General features: G+C 36.8%; 1 protein-coding gene across 1 annotated transcript in view; it reads left to right on the forward strand.

Annotated features, from left to right (window-relative positions):
* SNW1 (SNW domain containing 1) overlaps positions 1-14,749 on the forward strand; it is a 36,016-nt gene that overhangs the window by 14,477 nt on the left and 6,790 nt on the right. Inside the window, exons 4-10 of the mRNA XM_060126910.1 lie at positions 1,988-2,083; positions 2,176-2,282; positions 3,217-3,321; positions 5,595-5,664; positions 6,347-6,412; positions 8,032-8,148; positions 14,133-14,274. Of these exons, the coding sequence (XP_059982893.1) occupies positions 1,988-2,083; positions 2,176-2,282; positions 3,217-3,321; positions 5,595-5,664; positions 6,347-6,412; positions 8,032-8,148; positions 14,133-14,274 (703 nt within the window). The remainder of the gene's footprint in view (positions 1-1,987; positions 2,084-2,175; positions 2,283-3,216; positions 3,322-5,594; positions 5,665-6,346; positions 6,413-8,031; positions 8,149-14,132; positions 14,275-14,749) is intronic.

Below are 14,749 nucleotides of genomic sequence, written 5' to 3' on the forward strand. Positions count from 1 at the left end.
CCCTGCATTGGCAGGCGGATTCTTAACCACTGCGCCACCAGGGAAGCCCAAGAAGTAAAACTTTTGAGGTCAGCTACAAGCTGTGTGATCTTAACGCACTGAGCCTTGCTTTTCTCACTGGAGTAAGCTTTAGGGTCCCTTCCAAAATGAATACTCTGAGAGGATGGTGACACTAGTAGCTCCCATATCAATAGACATGTTTTGTGGTAAATTATCTACATTTCTTACCTGATCCCTTTTCTTATTCCTGAGAAAAACAAGCTAGAGATTTCAGTCTATAGTCATGATACAGTTTTTCCAGGAAATCAACAGCTTATGTAGAACATTCTACAAGCCCCAAATATATGTACCTTTAGCATAGAATAGAGCATCTCTGAAAGTCACACATTCAATCATTTGTACAAAAACTATTGACTGAATGCCTCCTGGGGACCAAGCATTGTTAGAAGCACTGTAGATACTTTAATGAATGAGAGATTCCTCATCAATAATGTAGGTATAATCATTGTGCACACCTCATAGGGTTGATGCGAAAGTTAGGTTAGTTTATATATATAAAGCAAAAGAACAGTGGCACAAAATAAGTGCTTAATAAATGTTACCTATTATAATTGTTATTACTTTAATGGGCAAGACAGGTAAAGATTTAAAGTAGTTAATAATTTCATACTGTAAGCAGTGCTTTGAAGAGAGTAAACAGAGTTCTGTGACACTGAATGATTGGGTAGGGAGGGGGTTGCTCCTTTAGTGAGGGTAGTCATAGGAGGCCTCCCCCTTGCATACCTGACCTTTGAACGAAGACTCAGGTTGAGAACCCAATTGAAGAACCGGGAGCAATACTCTGTAAAGGCCCAGAATTGGGGGAAAGCAGGTTGTGTTTGAAAAACAGAAGAGTCCATGTGACTGAAGCATAAAGAATGAGGGAGCGAGAGGTACAGGGGAAGATTGAAGCTATAGGCAAAGCCAGGTCAGGTCGTATAGGCCATTAAGTTTTTTTGCTCTGTTGTTTGGAGTGAGAAATTAGCAATAGCATGCATTTCCTTTAAGCTGTTTTAAGGAATGTCATGGTAGAATGCAATTATTGATATAAGACTTTGACTTATAGTAGTAAACATTTTCTTCTGCAGAAAATTTCTGAAGATCTCAAGTGCCCAGGAATTTGGTTTTCTTTCATATTTATAAGTTGTCCTTTATCTGTATGTGTGTCAAAGAATTCCTAACTCAAGCAGCAAAATCTAGAATGCTGCTTATCTGTTAAATTTCCAGTACTTCTGTTTTTCTATAAAATCTGCCATGTAAGTTATTATGGAAGTATTCGAAAGGATAGATGGACATGAAAGTCAGTAATATTCTGTTCGGCAGAGGCTTACCAATCAGATAACAGTCCTAAATTTGGATAATGAGTGTAAAATAAGGTATGTGTATAGAATTTTTTTTTTTCATGGAAGAAAGTGTGCTGGGTTTTTTGACCATGGCATATGTTCATTTTCTTAGTCTATGAATAGAGTTGATGCCGTAAAAGACAAACATTATAAGTAGGGCGAGGTCAATGAAATTTTTTAGGCCTTCTGAATTTGGAAATTATTCAGTAACCTGACTTAAATTCCAGTGAGCTTGTAATCCAAGATAATGGTGCTATAGGCAGTTTATATCATCATTAATTTCAAGTCCTAGTGAGGCTCAAAAATAGGGATCACTGATGCATAAGATTTTGTTGGCACAATTTATTTGGACACTGACTTGATTAGACGATCTCAAATAATTTAAATGCATGAGGTCAGAGGAAAATTATTAACTTTTATAGCCAGGGTAGCAATTTGTGTATATATATTTTAAACTTCCTTGGTTTTAAAATCTAAAAGACAAAATCTGTGTCCTAAATTTATAAGTGTGCTGAGAGGACATTTTGACTTCTGAAATGACTTAATGAGGTTGTTTCTCTTCATTCTTTGCTTTTCTTAAGCCTGCTTTTGTTTGAACATTTTAGGTCATTTATAGCAAGTACACTGACCTGGTTCCCAAAGAAGTCATGAATGCAGATGACCCAGACCTGCAAAGACCTGATGAAGAAGCCATTAAAGAGGTAACTGGGAATTGATATATATAATTATTTTAGATGACGTTTTACATCTTTATTAACTTTCAAACCACTCTATATGTTGTTTCTTATTTCAGATAACAGAAAAGACAAGGGTAGCCTTAGAAAAATCCGTATCTCAGAAGGTTGCTGCAGCCATGCCAGTCCGAGCAGCTGATAAACTGGCTCCTGCTCAGTATATCCGGTATGAATCATGCCTGGAGGTTTTAGTTTCATGTTGGAAGTGATTGGAGTTGGGGGTCCTGGTATTCTTTCACTATCTTTAGTCACAACTGTAAATGCAGTTTTTTGAAAAATGACTTGAAGCCTATTGACTCTTTGTGCATTCAGTTGAAAGCAGAATATTTTAAGCTATCCACTTTTAAGATATTAGCTATTATGCTATTTTTAAAACATTTTTTGTTTTTCGAAATTAACAATTACATAGAGTATGTGATGCAAACCACAATGATTATAGTTTTCCATTTTTATATAATATATAACATTAGTATATTGGAAATATTATATAGTATAATACTATTATAATTATTTAATATAATAGTATACTATAAATATTAATATATTAATATCATTTATATAATAATAGGCATCCTTATAATACTTCCAAATTTTGAGGGATTTCACTCAACTAAATCTTTATGTGGAAAGATGATTCATATATAGATATTAACGGAGAATTGAGAGCTGGTAGGACTGCTGCCATTATTCTTTCTGTTTTACAGCCTATGCTTAGTCAAAAACTACTAACTATAAGTTGCTTGCTGAGGATATCATGAGGCATTTTTTCCTCAAATAGGTGCAGACTTACAAAATAGGTGCTATTTTCTAGACCTCTTATCTGTGAAATTGAACACTGTGGCTTCCATGGTTCAAAATGGACTGTGATGAATTATTTGCAAATTAATACAACTATAGTTTACATTGTGCTTATAATTCAGAATTGCTGTTAGTTCTCTTATCTCTGTTGCTATCTGCTCTCCCTAAATTTTGTTGCAATTTTCGATTAATACTTTGTGAGAGAAATTGACAGTGTAGTCCAGTTTAGGATTGTAATAGAAGAAAAATACCTATTGAAAACTTGCACTGGTTATACCTTTAGTTTCATCTACATTCTTTAGATATACACCATCTCAACAAGGAGTGGCTTTCAACTCTGGAGCTAAACAGAGAGTTATTCGAATGGTGGAAATGCAGAAAGATCCGATGGAACCTCCAAGGTTCAAGTAAGTAGGTGGTTTCATGAGAAGGAACCACTATTCCTAAAAAGAGATATCAAAGGAGGAAAATGTATATCAACATGTAAATGGGTAAACAGATCGTGAGACATCTATACGTGGAATACTGTTGAGCAATAAAAAGGAATAAACTTTATTTAAATATGTGCAGGAAAGTGAAATGGGTGAATCTCAAAATAATTATGCTGAGTGAAAGAAGTGAGACACAAACAAGTACATACTGTATGATTCTTTTCATATAGAACTCTAGAAAATGCACACTAGTCTACGATGACAGGGGGCAGATCAGTGGTTGCCTGCTGGGAAGGAGGGAGTATGGATAGGCGATGAGAGGAAAAAGAGGGATAGGCAAAGGGGCATGCAGAAACTTTTGGTAGTGATGGGTATCTTCACTATGTTGATTGTGATGATGGTTTCACAGGTATTTACTTGTGTCAGAAGTTAATCAGATTGTACACTTCATGTATAGTTAATTGTACATTAGTTGTACCTCAATAAAGCTGTTTCTTAAGAAGGCAAAAGTATATTGCTCGATGAAATGATGTTAGTAGTGTGGAGGTGAAGTGGGTAATGATGATGACAGAGTTGGCTGTGTTTTAATAATTGTTGAAGCTGAGTGGTTGTGATGAGAAAAACAACTTTTGAGGAAAACAACTTCTTTTTTCCTGAGTTGCTGCCTAGGCATTTTACAGTATGATAACCCTGCTCACACCTAGAGACTGGACATTTAGATTAAGACTTGTGTTTAGGATGCCGGTCATAAGTTCCCACTTTGCCTTTCCCAGGGAACCTTTTAAAATATAGTTGGCCCTTTGTATCTGCAGGTTCTGCACCCATGGTTCCAACCAACCACAGATCAAAAATATTTGGGAGGGTTTTCCCTGGTGGTCAAGTGGTTAGTACTCTGTGCTTCCACTGCAGGGGGCACGGGCTCAGTCCCTGGTCGGGGAGCTAAGATCCCACATGCCGCGTGGCATGGCCAAAAGAATAGTTTGTAAAAAAAAATTCAGGAAAAAGAAGTCCAGAAAGTTCTCAAAAGCAAAACTTAATTTGCCACACCTACCAGAACTATTTATATAACATTTACATTGTATTAGATATTATACGTAATCTAGAAATGATTTAAAGTATATGGGAGGGGCTTCCCTGGTGGCGCAGTGGTTGAGAGTCCGCCTGCCGATGCAGGGGACACGGGTTCGTGCCCCAGTCCGGGAAGATCCCACATGCCGTGGAGCGGCTTGGCCCGTGAGCCATGGCCGCTGAGCCTGCGCGTCCGGAGCCTGTGCTCCGCAACGGAAGAGGCCACGACAGTGAGAGGCCAGCGTACCGCAAAAAGATAATAATAAATAAATAAATAAATAAAGTATATGGGAGGATGTGTATAGGTTATATGCAGATACTACGCCACTTTTTTTTTTTTTTTTTTTTTGCGGTATGTGGGCCTCTCACTGTCATGGCCTCTCCCGTTGCGGAGCACAGGCTCTGAACACGCAGGCTCAGCGGCCATGGCTCATGGGCCTAGCCGCTCCGTGGCATGTGAGATCTTCCCAGACCCGGGCACGAACCCGTGTCCGCTAGCGTCAGCAGGCAGACTCTCAACCACTGTGCCACCAAGGAAGCCCCTACGCCACTTTAATAAAGGACTTGAGCATTCACGGCTTTTGGTATCCTCAGGCGTCGAGGAACCAATCCTCCTCAGATACCAAAGGGTGACTATAACTACTTAGAGTTAAGCCCCAGGAAAAGTTAGTATCCTCTGTCCCAACTACCTTATAAGTAATAGGTATTACTATGCTGCTCTCCATCTCCTGCTCACTTGTGGCCTAGGACAGAAGATTATCCTTCCTCCAGTTCTTTCCTCATTCCTCACTCCTCACTTCTGGGATCTGAAAGTAATAATAAATCTTGTGACTCTACTTCTTCAGGTGGGTGTATTAAAACTGCACCTTTAATTGAAACAACCCAATGTGTTTCACTTCCCCAGAGTGGGAGCTTGGATGCTCAGAGAGCTATCTGCGGACCCTGGGTGGGTGTCTTGTGCCCCTCATTCAGCAGGTCATAATCTGCACATTCTTAATTGAATACACCAGCTCTAGCTTCTCAACGCGTTGCTATATAATAGGTGGACATTTGTTATATACTCTCTGTTTTTGTATCTGTTTGAAGCTTTACATAATAAAAAATAAGGAGGGGAGACGACATATTAACTAAAAAGGAAAAATCTGTATCACTCTGTGGTTGTGCTTTGGTTTATCCTTCAGGATTAATAAGAAAATTCCCCGGGGACCACCTTCTCCTCCTGCACCTGTCATGCATTCTCCTAGCCGAAAGGTAATCTTTGCTCTAGTTTAAAATCTCTTTTTGTACTCATGATTACTAATTTTATAAATAACCTCGCATAGAATAAAGTCTAGATGCCTATGTAGTTACATTTCACCACACTTACTGTTTCTTTAATTTGTTTTCCAAGACCAAATAGGGACCCACTCAAGACTATAATATGCAGTTCCAGAGTGCCTATGAGAATGTATGTAAAATGTTAGCTAGTAGTTTTATTATTATTAACCTAACCCCTGCATTTAATGGAATGAAAAGGGTCTGGTATTTGACAAGAAGAATGTTATCATAGTTATAGGAAGGAAGTACCTGGGATCATTAGGTCTGTGCTTCATAGTCCAAGTGGCTTTTTTTAGATATTTTATTACCCAACTAAAAAAACAAGTTTCTCATCTGAAAGAAGTCACATCAGTTTAAATATGTAAAAATACTAACCAGCATTTATAACTGTCAAAAATAATTTACAGATTATTTTTTATATTAAAGTTATTACTAGAACCCATGATATGGGAACATAGTATATAGTGCCACCAAACAAATGGAATTAGGACCTTTGACTAAATCCATCCATGTGTAGTGTATACTGAGCTGTCTTTGAAGAGAAAGATTGCACTTAGGTTTTTAGCTAGACTATAAATCTAAAAATGTCTCTTCTTCCTCTCTTTTCTCAATTCAGATGACCGTGAAGGAACAACAAGAGTGGAAGATTCCTCCCTGTATTTCAAACTGGAAAAATGCAAAGGTAATTAACTTGTCATAAAATCATAAAAGGTAATTAACTTGTCTTAGTTTTAGAACCTCCTGGAAAACACCCAGGAAGGACCTTCAGCCTGGGTACCTTTAGCTGAAACCTCAGCATCTCATTTAGCTGAAGATTTTCAAGAAGGAACACTCAACTTATGTGACTTTTCTCTTTTTATTTTAATGTAATAGAAATGTTAGTATGCCAGGCACATGAATACCATGTGGATTCTCCTAGTAAATTGTAGTTACTGGAAGCATATAGAGAAGGAAAGGGTAGAATAAAGTAACATATCAATGAAAGATAGCATTCTTTAGAAAACTCAAATTTATATCTAAAATTCTTCCTGAAAGGATTTAAACCAATTTAAATAATCATATGACAAAACAGAGTAAATGTTTGGATATATTCAGTGCTTTAATTTTTAAATTACTTGTTTCTGTTTATAACAATGCAAGTATAAACTATATGTACTAATCACCAAAGCTACCAGGAGTCATGAAGAATCTGTAAAAATAATGCAGAATAAATTTCCTAATCACTGTTTCCTCTTTTCTGTCAAATAATATTTCATGATTCTGATGTTAATGGGTGAATAAGGCTACTTTAACCCATGGTTTAAATATAAATTATTCCTTAAAGGAAGTTAGGGAATTCCCTGGTGGTCCAGTGGATAAGACTCCGCACTTTCACTGCCAAGGGCCCAGGTTCAGTCCCTGGTCGGGGAAGTAAGATCCCACAAGCTGTGCAGCGTGTCCAAAAAAAAAAAGAAGAAGTTATACACTCATCCTGAAACAAAAAGATTGTTGGGTGGTCTGGTTTGGATTGATTAATATGTGTAACTATGGTATCTTGAGCTGACTCTGTAACACTTCCTTATATTGGGAATAAAGACCATGGACTAGAGGTCAGTATTTGGGAGTCTAGTCAGAAATCTGGAAGAATAAAGCTAAGTTTGAAAATTACATGAATGTTCAAACGTATTCCTTGAGTTGTTGAAGTAGAATGCAAAATTTCAAAACACAGAATCTTAGTTGTCTAGCAAATTTTATCTTTTTTCCATTTACTAAAACTTGCAGGGTTCCTAGAATCTGACAAGTCATGAGAACAGTATAGCGGATTAAGCTACCTATAGACGCTGTGATTTTAGTGATTTGTTCTACCTTTGTATGGCTGTTACATTTACTTGATGAACAACTTTAACTATTTGATAGTGATTTCCTTTTATTATAACCCACAATCTTAACATGAGAATCTGTTTTCCCAGAGCGTGCACTCTGAAATCGTACTTCCCAAGTTTAAATCCTAGTTTGTCTGTTTATTAACTGTATGACCTTGGGGACGTTACCTCAGTATCCTTATTTGTGAAATGGAAATAATAATGTTACCAGTCTTACAGAATTGTTGTGAAGGTTAAGTGAGGCCATGTATATAAAGTGCTTAAACAATCCTCCACATAAAGCACTCATTGTTAGCTGCTGCTGTTGTTGCTTAATTGTGAAGAAAGATGTAAGGAAAAAACTTTAAATGGTTGTCAAAACGGACATATATAAATATAGTTTTAAAGACTCTGCAGTAGCTCTTTTGTGACCAGTGTTTTCTATCTGCCTTCACACTAGGGTTATACAATTCCATTAGATAAACGTCTGGCAGCTGATGGAAGAGGACTGCAGACAGTTCACATCAATGAAAATTTTGCAAAACTGGCCGAAGCCCTCTACATTGCTGATCGGAAGGTTGATCTGTTATAATTAAGATGTTTAATGCTCTTGATAATTTGTAAATCCGTTCTCAGTTACCTAAGATACTGTTATTTTAGCTACACTGCTGAGTACCTGAAGAGGCTGTCACCTGTGGATGTGTTCGAGAGATGACAGGTGCTGGTTCCAGCTCTGTACCTGGTCTCAGCGTTCGTAGACTCGTACACCTTCCTCACCACTGGTGGTTCGGCTTCCTCACAACATTCCAGAATAATGATTAACTAGGCCGATCACATTTTGGGAAGATTGCCAGCTGCTCTTTTTAGGTTTCATCATTTTTCTCTCTTTTAAATGTAGGTGTCTCCCAAAAGGTATCAGGGAGGAGCAAATAAACATTCCGATGTGTTGAATGCTATAGAAAATGACATTCATAATATTGGCTGTCTATTAATATCATGGTATTAATATGTGTATTTGAACTTTACATACATCATGGCGTGTGTATAGAATATAGAAGAGTACACCTTCTGTGTCACAGTGAGCACCCTTATGGAAATTATCTCTTGCACATCTACACTAAGGCTTTATCTTTTTTTTTTTGAATTTTATCTTGTTATACAGCAGGTTCTTATTAGTCATCCATTTTATCCACATCGGTGTATACATGTCAATCGCAGTCTCCCAATTCATCACACGCACACACCCGCCACTTTCCCCCCTTGGTGTCCATACATTTCTTCTCTGCGTGTGTGTCATGTTTGCCCTGCAAACCGGTTCATCTGTACCATTTTTCTAGGTTCCACATATATGCGTTAATATACAATTTGTTTTTCTCTTTCTGATTTACTTCACTCTGTATGACAGTCTTTAGATCCATCCACATCTCTACAAATGACCCAATTTTATTCCTTTTTTATGGCTGAGTAATATTTCATTGTATATATTTACCACATCTTCTTTATCTATTCATCTGTCGATGGGTATTTAGGTTGCTTCCATGACCTGGCTATTGTAATTAGTGCTGCAGTGAACACTGAGGTGCATGTGTCTTTGAATTATGGTTTTCTCTGGGTATATGCCCAGTAGTGGGATTGCTGGGTCATATGGTAATTCTATTTTTAGTTTTCTAAGGAACCTCCATACTGTTCTTCATAGTGGCTGTATCAATTTACATTCCCACCAACAGTGCAAGAGGGTTCCCTTTGCTCCACACCCTCTCCAGCATTTGTGGTTTGTAGATTTTCTGATGCCCATTCTAACAGCTGTGAGGAGATACCTCATTGTAGTTTTGATTTGCATTTCTCTAATAGTTAGTCATGTTGAGCAGCTTTTGATGTGCTTCTCGGCCATCTGTATGTCTTCTTTGAAGAAATGTCTATTTAGGTCTTCTGCCCATTTTTGGATTGGGTTGCTTGTTGTTTTTAATATTGAGCTGCATGAGCTATTTATATATTTTGGAGATTAATCCTTTGTCCGTTGATTTGTTTGCAAATATTTTCCCCCATTCTGAGGGTTGTCTTTTCATCTTGTTTATGGTTTCCTTTACTGTGCAAAAGCTCTGAAGTTTCATTAGGTCCCATTTGTTTATTTTTGCTTTTATTTCCATAACTCTAGGAGGTGGATCAAAAAAGATCTTGCTGTGATTTATGTCAAAGAGTGTTCTTCCTATGTTTTCCTATAAGAGTTTTATAGTGTCCAGTCTTACATTTAGATCTCTAATCCATTTTGAGTTTATTTTTGTGTATGGTGTTAGGAAGCGTTCTAATTTCATTCTTTTACATGTAGCTGTCCAGTTTTCCCAGCACCACTTATTGAAGAGACTGTCTTTTCTCCATTGTATATCCTTGCCTCCTTTGTCATAGATTAGTTGACCATAGGTGTGTGGGTTTATCTCTGGGCTTGCTATCTTGTTCCATTGATCTATGTTCCTGTTTTTGTGCCAGTACCATATTGTCTTGATTACTGTAGCTTTGTAGTATAGTCTGAAGTCAGGGAGTCTGATTCCTCCAGCTCTGTGTTTTGCCCTCAAGACTGCTTTGGGTATTCGGGGTCTTTTTTGTCTCCATACAAATTTTAAGATTTTTTGTTCTAGTTCTGTAAAAAATGCCATTGGTAATTTGATAGGGATTGCATTGAATCTGTAGATTGCTTTGGGTAGTATAGTCATATTCACAATATTGATTCTTCCAATCCAAGAACATGGTATATATCTCCGCATCTGTTTGTATCATCTTTAATTTCTTTCATCAGTGTCTTATAGTTTTCTGCATACAGGTCTTTTGTCTCCCTAGGTAGGTTTATTCCTAGGTATTTTATTCTTTTTGTTGCAGTGGTAAATGGGAGTGTTTCCTTAATTTCTCTTTCAGATTTTTCATCATTAGTTTATAGGAATGCAAGAGATTTCTGTGCATTGATTTTGTGTCCTGCAACTTTACCAAATTCACTGATTAGCTCTAGTAGTTTTCTGGTAGCATCTTTAGGATTCTCTATGTATAGTATCATGTCATCTGCAAACAGTGACAGTTTTACTTCTTCTTTTCCAATTTGGATTCCTTTTATTTCTTTTTCCTCTCTGATTGCTGTGGCTAGGATCCAAAACTAGGTTGAATAATAGTGGTGAGAGTGGACATCCTTGTCTTATTCCTGATCTTAGAGGAAATGCTTTCCGTTTTTCACCATTGAGAATGATATTTGCTGTGGGTTTGTCGTATATGGCCTTTATTATGTTGACGTAGTTTCCCTCTATGCCCATTTTCTGGAGAGTTTTTATCATAAATGGGTGCTGAATTTTGTCAAAAGCTTTTTCTGCATCTATTGAAATGATCATATGGTTTTTATTCTTCAGTTTGTTAATATGGTGTATCACATTGATTGATTTGTGTATGTTGAAGAATCCTTGCATCCCTGGGATAAATCCCACTTGATCATGGTGTATGATCCTTTTAATGTGTTGTTGGATTCCGTTTGCTATTATTTTGTTGAGGAGTTTTGCATCTATATTCATCAGTGATATTGGTCTCTAATTTTCTTTTTTTGTAGTATCTTTGTCTGGCTTTGGTATCAGGGTGATAGTGGCCTCATAGAATGAGTTTGGGAGTGTTCCTTCCTCCGCCATTTTTTGGAAGAGTTTGAGAAGGATGGGTGTTAGCTCTTCTCTAAATGTTTGATAGAATTCACCTGTGAAGCCATCTGGTCCTGGACTTTGTTGGAAGATTTTTAATCACAGTTTCAATTTCATTACTTGTGATTGGTGTGTTCATATTTTCTGTTTCTTCCTGGTTCAGTCTTGGAAGCTTATACCTTTCTAAGAATTTGTCCATTTCTTCCAGGTTGTCCATTTTATTGTCATAGAGTTGCTTGTAGTAGTCTCTTAGGATGCTTTGTATTTCTGCGGTGTCTGTTGTAACTTCTCCTTTTTCATTTCTAATTTTATTGATTTGAGTCTTCTCCCTCTTTTTCTTGATGAGTCTGGCTAATGGTTTATCAATTTTGCTTATCTTCTCAAAAAACCAGCTTTTAGTTTTATTGATCTTTGCTGTTGTTTTCTTCGTTTCTATTTCATTTATTTCTGCTCTGATCTTTATGATTTCTTTCCTTCTGCTAACTTTGCGTTTTGTTTGTTCTTCTTTCTGTGGTTCCTTTAGGTGTAAGGTTAGATTGTTTATTTGAGATTTTTCTTGTTTCTTGAGGTAGGTTATATAGCTATAAACTTCCCTCTTAGAACTGCTTTTGCTGCATCCCATAGGTTTTGGATCGTCATTGTCATTTGTCTCTAGGTAGTTTTTGATTTCCTCTTTGATTTCTTCAGTTATCCCCTGGTTATTTAATAATGTATTGTTTAGCCTCCACGTGTTTGTGTTTTTTAGGGTTTTTTTCCCTGTAATTCATTTCTAATCTTATAGCGTTGTGGTCAGAAAAGATGCTTGATATGATTTCAATTTTCTTAAATTTACTGAGGCTGGATTTGTGACCCAAGATGTGATCTATCCTGGAGAATGTTCCGTGCACACTTGAGAAGAAAGTGTAATCTGCTGTTTTCGGATGGAATGTCCTATAAATATCAATTAAATCTATCTGGTCTATTTTGTCATTTAAAGCTTGTGTTTTCTTATTTATTTTCATTTTGGATGATCTGTCCATTGGTGTAAGTGAGGTGTGTTAAAGTCCTCCACCATTATTATGTTACTGTCGATTTCCTCTTTTATAGCTGTTAGCAGTTGCCTTATGTATTGAGGTGCTCCTATGTTGGGTGCATATATATTTATAATTGTTATATCTTCTTGGATTGATCCCTTGATCATTATGTAGTGTCCTTCCTTGTCTTTTGAACATTCTTTATTTTAAAGTCTATTTTGTCTGATATGAGTATTGCTACTCCAGCTTTCTTTTGATTTCCATTTGCATGGAATATCTTTTTCCATCCCCTCACTTTCAATCTGTATGTGTCCCTAGGTCTGAAGTGGGTCTCTTGTAGACAGCATATATACGGGTCTTGGTTTTCTATCCGTTCAGCAAGCCTGTGTCTTTTGGTTGGCGCATTTAATCCATTTAACGTTTAAGGTGATTATCGATATGTATGTTCCTATGACCATTTTCTTAATTGTTTTGGGTTTGTTTTTGTAGGTCCTTTTCTTCTCTTGTTTTTCCCACTTAGAGAAGTTCCTGTAGCATTTGTTGTAGAGCTGATCTGGTGGTGGTGAAGTCTCTTAGCTTTTGCTTGTCTGTAAAGCTTTTGATTTCTCTGTTTAATCTGAATGAGATCCTTGCTGGGTAGAGTAATCTTGGTTGTAGGTTCTTCACTTTCATCACTTTAAGTATGATCATGCCACTCCCTTCTGGCTTGTAGAGTTTCTGCTGAGAAATCAGCTGTTAACCTTATGGGAGTTCCCTTGTATGTTATTTGCCGTTTTTCTCTTGCTGCTTTCAATAATTTTTCTTTGTCTTTAATTTTTGCTAATGTGATTATTATGTGTCTCGGTGTGTTTCTCCTTGGGTTTATCCTGTATGGGACTCTTTGCACTTCCTGGACTTGGGTGGCTATTTCCTTTCCCATGTTAGGGAAGTTTTCGACTATAATCTCTTCAAATATTTTCTTGGGTCCTTTCTCTCTCTCTTCTCCTTCTGGGACCCCTATAATGCGAATGTTGTTGCATTTAACGTTGTCCCAGAGGTCTTTTAGGCTGTCTTCATTTCTTTTCATTCTTTTTTCTTTATGCTGTTCCGCAGCAGTGAATTCCACCATTCTGTCTTCCAGGTCACTTATCTGTTCTTCTTCCTCAGTTATTCTGCTATTGATTCGTTCTAGTGTAGTTTTCATTTCAGTTATTGTATTGTTCATCTCTGTTTGTTTTTTAATTCTTCTAGGTCTTTGTTAAACATTTCTTGCATCTTCTCGATCTTTGCCTCCATTCTTTTTCCGAGGTCCTGGATCATCTTCACTATCGTTATTCTGAATTCTTTTTGTGGAAGGTTGCCTATCTCCTTCATTTAGTTGTTTTTCTGGGGTTTTATCTTGTTCCTTCATCTGGTACATAGCCCTCTGCGTTTTCATCTTGTCTATCTTTCTGTGAATGTGGTTTTTGTTCCACAGGCTGCAGGATTGTAATTCTTCTTGCATCTGCTATCTGCCCTCTAAGGCTTTATCTTGAGTTGGTCTGATTGATTTTGAGAATATAACCAGTTCCTGTTATTGATATTGAAATTTTCTTTACTGGAATCTTGTTTAATTTTATTTTTTAGGTTGTTTCTGAGGAAACATTAGTGAAACACTGACTTACAAGATTGACTGGGGTCACTATAGTTTCAACCACTAAAACAATTCTCTGAGTGAAAAAGCTAAATTTGCAATGTCGTCTAGGCAAGTAATCTTTTTGTAGACAAGAATCTTTGTTTTAATCGGCAGTAACAAATTTGAATTCTTTATAACTTCTTTCAAGCCAGAGTTTAGTCAGGGAGTTACATGACAGCTGTAATTCTTTATCCCCAGTAGTGTCTTATTTAACATCTGACTTTACTAACAGGCTCGTGAAGCTGTGGAAATGCGTGCTCAAGTAGAGAGAAAGATGGCTCAAAAAGAAAAGGAGAAACATGAAGAGAAACTTAGAGAAATGGCCCAGAAAGCCAGGGAGAGAAGAGCTGGGATCAAAACCCATGTGGAAAAAGGTATGACATACTCATTACTAAACTGAATTTGCATTGTTAATAATATCTATCTCATTTTAGAAAATCTCTATTGTTTTTTATTGCATACAGAGCAGTACATACATATAAATATAGATATTTCAGAAATAATTTAGAAGTGAAACAGTAGTTTCTGCCTTATTAAGCTGAAGCAGTAGAAAATAAAGAATGTGTATTTAAATGTGGGCCTCTAATATGCAAGAACACCAGAAGTTATTAAAGTTCTGAGCAGTATACTTTTAAAAATCACATATTACTCAAATGATAGGCTTAGTTTTCTCTTATTTTAATTTTCTTGAAACTTAGAGAAATCTTATCTCCAACTGAATAATTCATCTCCCCCACATGGTAAACTGATCGAGAGTTTTTCTATCTTGTAGGCCTTTGATCATTAAATTTGTCAGTATTTTCTCTCTGGCTTTATCTAGTGGTCTACATTGGTATATTAATTCAGGTA

The sequence above is a fragment of the Lagenorhynchus albirostris genome, chromosome 1 (assembly GCF_949774975.1).
Source record: "Lagenorhynchus albirostris chromosome 1, mLagAlb1.1, whole genome shotgun sequence".
Lineage (NCBI taxonomy): Eukaryota > Metazoa > Chordata > Mammalia > Artiodactyla > Delphinidae > Lagenorhynchus > Lagenorhynchus albirostris.